This window comes from Entamoeba dispar, genomic scaffold (genome assembly GCF_000209125.1).
Source record: "Entamoeba dispar SAW760 scf_1105229463625 genomic scaffold, whole genome shotgun sequence".
NCBI classification, from domain to species: Eukaryota; Evosea; order Mastigamoebida; family Endamoebidae; genus Entamoeba; species Entamoeba dispar.
In genome coordinates this window covers 1-1,100 of record NW_001855786.1, presented here as the reverse complement: position 1 = coordinate 1,100, position 1,100 = coordinate 1, and the positions used below count along the sequence as shown (strand labels likewise).

Below are 1,100 nucleotides of genomic sequence, written 5' to 3'. Positions count from 1 at the left end.
TAAATTCAATGATATTGATAATTAAATAAGATTTCATTCAGATAATAGTATTTGTTTTATGTAATTGAAATGATGTATATACCAAAACAAATACCAATTTGAATTATCACGATTATATTAACTTATATCATAATTATGTATATTTGTGATATTGGTTGATGTCTTTTCTCTTGTTTTCATCATTTGTTATATTCAAAAATCATAAACATTCATGTTTTGTTTAATGAAAGTAAAAACATTAAAAGAATTCTTTATACTTTAATTTTGAACATTCATATTCTCTTTATCATCACATTGAATCATTCTAGTATTCTGTTCTGAAAATAACTTATTTTCTTAACAAAACCATCCTTTATCTTCATAATTCAATTGAATTAATTTATATAAATAATCAAGTATTATTTGTTCTCTTTATAAAGAAATACAACTCAAATAAATTCTGTTTAATATTGTTCATTCTTACATACACATTATCAACAATGAAACAAACTAGTTACAAATGATTTCAACTCATTTACTCATTAGAATAATTGTTTTTCATTGTTTTTGAATGAAAAAACACTAAAATGTTGTTTACTCAATACAATAGTTAAATCAATGACAAATATAGATAGAAAATAAATGAATGTACATAACAAATTCAATTAGAATAATTCATGAAAAACTCAAATAACCATTTCATCTCATCAGAATTCAATGGACAATCATCTGTTTGAACATTAGGTGTTGAATAAAAGAGTTGTAATGAATGTAGTAATTTATTTGCTAAAACAACTCCTTCAGTTCCTTCAAATATTCGTTCATGTTTTCTTGTGATTTCCCAAACAAATTCTAAAGCAACAAACTCTTTCTGAAGATTATCTCCAACAATGAAAATATTAACAATGCATGGAATCATTTTTTTAATATTTTCTTCAGTAATTTGATCAAACACTTCTTCACTATCAATACTCATCAATACCTCTTCTAATTTAAGTAAATCATTGACATTAGTTGATATAATATAATTTAATCTAGATTTCTTTTGATTAGGAATATCTTCTATTTCAAGTCTTTTTGTTGGTGTTTTTGATATTTCTTTAGTTCTTTTAAGTAAATTA

General features: G+C 22.5%; 1 protein-coding gene across 1 annotated transcript; it reads right to left on the bottom strand.

Annotated features, from left to right (window-relative positions):
• Positions 1–640: 640 nt before the first annotated feature.
• On the bottom strand, positions 641–955 carry EDI_257100 (uncharacterized protein; the record flags this gene model as incomplete). The annotated part of the gene is made up of 1 exon (XM_001741172.1): positions 641–955. The coding sequence occupies one exon, from the start codon at positions 953–955 to the stop codon at positions 641–643; it is 315 nt and encodes a 104-aa protein (XP_001741224.1).
• Between the last annotated feature and the right edge of the window lie 145 nt (positions 956–1,100).